Genomic DNA, 3062 nt, shown 5'->3' with positions numbered 1-3062 from the left:
ACACACACACACACACAGAGTAACACACACACACACAGAGTAACAGACACACACACACAGAGTAACAGACACACACACACACACACACACAGAGTAACAGACACACACACACAGAGTAACAGACACACACACACACACGCACACACAGAGTAACAGACACACACACACACACAGACACACACACACAGAATAACACACACACATGCACACACAGAGTAACAGACACACACACACACACACACAGACACACACAGAATAACACACACACACGCACACACAGAGTAACAGACACACACACAAGACACACACACAGACACACACACACACACACACAGACACACACACACAGAATAACACACACACACACAGAGTAACAGACACACACACACAGACACACAGAATAACACACACACGCACACACAGAGTAACAGACACACACACAGACACACACACGCACACACAGAGTAACAGACACACACACAGACACACACACGCACACACAGAGTAACAGACACACACACAGACACACACAGAATAACACACACACACACACAGAGTAACAGACACACACACAGACACACACAGAATAACACACACACACACAGAGTAACAGACACACACACAGACACACACACACACACACAGACACACACAGAATAACACACACACACACACACACACACACACAGTAACAGACACACACACACACACAGACACACACAGAATAACACACACACACACAGAGTAACAGACACAGACACACACACACACACACACAGTAACAGACGCGCCTCAGTGAAGCGGTCTGTGTCAGGCCTCCCTGCTGCACTAATACAGATGTAAAAGGCCAGGAGGACCCAGCTGATCTATAAAACATCTGCTGCCCGGGTCCCCGGGAGCCTTGAGCCTTGATGATGTATCCAGACGCTGTGAGATCTACGGCGGAGCCGGGATGCCGTGAGTGAGGGGTCATTGGAGCGCCGGCCGGGGACACATTGTCGGTGTGTCGTTCCATCACTCTGAGGCGCCGCCGTGAGCCACGGACTTCACAGGGGAACAACAACAACAACAACAGCACCAGAATCTAATGTTCGAAAACTAACTGGCATATATATGTAGGTCAATAGTACTCTGGAACGCTCTGCCGAAAAACATCTCATCCACAATACATAACAAAATTACGTTACGAAAATATATGAAGAGATATCTTGCAAACTTGTCAAGTATGTAACTGTTATCTGTGTATGTTTCTTATTTGACCGGAATGTTAGTTTTTATATTGTGAATTTGTATATTTGTATTCATTTTTAATTTAAGTGTTTTGTTTTATTTTTTTATTTGTACATTTGTATTGTATTTGTTTAGTCCAGGACCCCAGGAAGACGAGAGGCTCTTTCGTGTGTCTCTAATGGGGATCCTTTTTAATAAACAAACAAACAAACAAACAAACAAACAAACATCCAGATGTCTCTGAACAGGAACAACAACATCCAGATTAGGGATGCACCGATCCGATATTGATATCGGATATCGGCCCCGATATGACTAAAATAGCTAGATCGGTTATCGGAGACAATTTGATATTTTATGTGCTTTAAAAACATTTTTTATCTTTTTTTTTTTACTTGTAATAATAAATAACAATTCACTACATTTATATCTATGTGTTAATTGAGGAGGGACTAATTTTGTGGACCCACAGAATGTTAGATTTATTTTTATACCCAAATGAGCTTTATTCTATAGCCATGTGCTTAGTTCTGAAACATAACATGTATGTCTATACTCCCCTGGGTGTCTCTCAGTGTCATCTATAACATATTATACTCAGAACATTCTCCTGGGTGTCTCTCAGTGTCATCTATACCATCATATAGTCAGAACATTCTCCTGGGTGTCTCTCAGTGTCATCTATATCTATACCATCATATAGTCAGAACATTCTCCTGGGTGTCTCTCAGTGTCATCTATACCATCATATTATACTCAGAACATTCTCCTGGGTGTCTCTCAGTGTCATCTACCATCATATTATACTCAGAACATTCTCCTGGGTGTCTCTCAGTGTCATCTATATACCATCATATACTCAGAACATTCTCCTGGGTGTCTCTCAGTGTCATCTATACCATCATATACTCAGAACATCCTCCTGGGTGTCTCTCAGTGTCATCTAATACCATCATATTATACTCAGAACATTCTCCTGGGTGTCTCTCAGTGGCTGCGTTTACATGGACAGTTTATTCCCCTTTTCATTCGGAATGAACGTTAAATCCTATTTAAAGTTATCATGTAAACATCTGAAAATACTTAATTCCGAATGAAAATGGCCATTCCGAAATAAAATCCATTCCGATGTAAGTGGCCGGTTTATTCCGTTTATCATTCCGAATTAAAGCTTTTTCTGTCCATGTAAACGCTTTTTCGGAATTAGTTCCCCCCGGTCTTTCTGCGCATGATCGCGCATAGGCTACAGTACACATAGATGATCGCGAACAGGGGCACATATTGTTCCATAGCATACGCCTTCAGTTGATCATGACAAATCCTCTCTTACCTTGACGATTAAAAAGCCTCCATAATTTAGTAAATAAAGCTGTAGCCAGCCAGCTAGTATTGATGCTATACAAAATGCTATCCACAAAATAGCTACATAGCTAACCAACTAAATACAATGGTATCCTGAGGTAACGTTAGATACAACGTTTGCTAGTCGAAATGACTGGACACACACAGGGACAAGTTAAACATCAATCAATTAATTTATTCCAACAGGTAGTTTGAGCTGCATATGAGCCGCGGTCTTTCTCTCCTCTCCTTTGGAAACTAATGATGATACGTAACGTTAGCTAGAAAAAGCACAGAACCGGCCGGCAAAAGTCAAGCTGCTAGCAACAGACACTATAATACTTCCGTCGGGGGATTTCAAAATAAAAGAGCGACGTCTAAAAGCACCGTAAATAGGTTTATTTTGTACATTATCTAACGTTAACACGAACCTAAACTAACTTTAGATTAGTTTAGGTTCGTGTAACGTTAGATATTGTAAATAATAAACG

At 41.3% G+C, this 3062-nt stretch overlaps 1 protein-coding gene across 1 annotated transcript in view; it reads right to left on the bottom strand.

Annotated features, from left to right (window-relative positions):
- il17rd (interleukin 17 receptor D) overlaps positions 1-1015 on the bottom strand; it is a gene marked incomplete at its 5' end in the record, with an annotated part of 24640 nt that extends 23625 nt beyond the window's left edge. The window contains one exon of the mRNA XM_084339119.1: positions 901-1015. Within this exon, the coding sequence (XP_084195245.1) occupies positions 901-1015 (115 nt within the window). The remainder of the gene's footprint in view (positions 1-900) is intronic.
- Between the last annotated feature and the right edge of the window lie 2047 nt (positions 1016-3062).

This window comes from Notolepis coatsorum (assembly GCF_963971535.1).
Source record: "Notolepis coatsorum genome assembly, contig: SCAFFOLD_339, whole genome shotgun sequence".
Lineage (NCBI taxonomy): Eukaryota > Metazoa > Chordata > Actinopteri > Aulopiformes > Paralepididae > Notolepis > Notolepis coatsorum.
The sequence above is the reverse complement of the archived record's forward strand: the minus strand, read 5'-3'. Positions and strand labels throughout refer to the sequence as shown.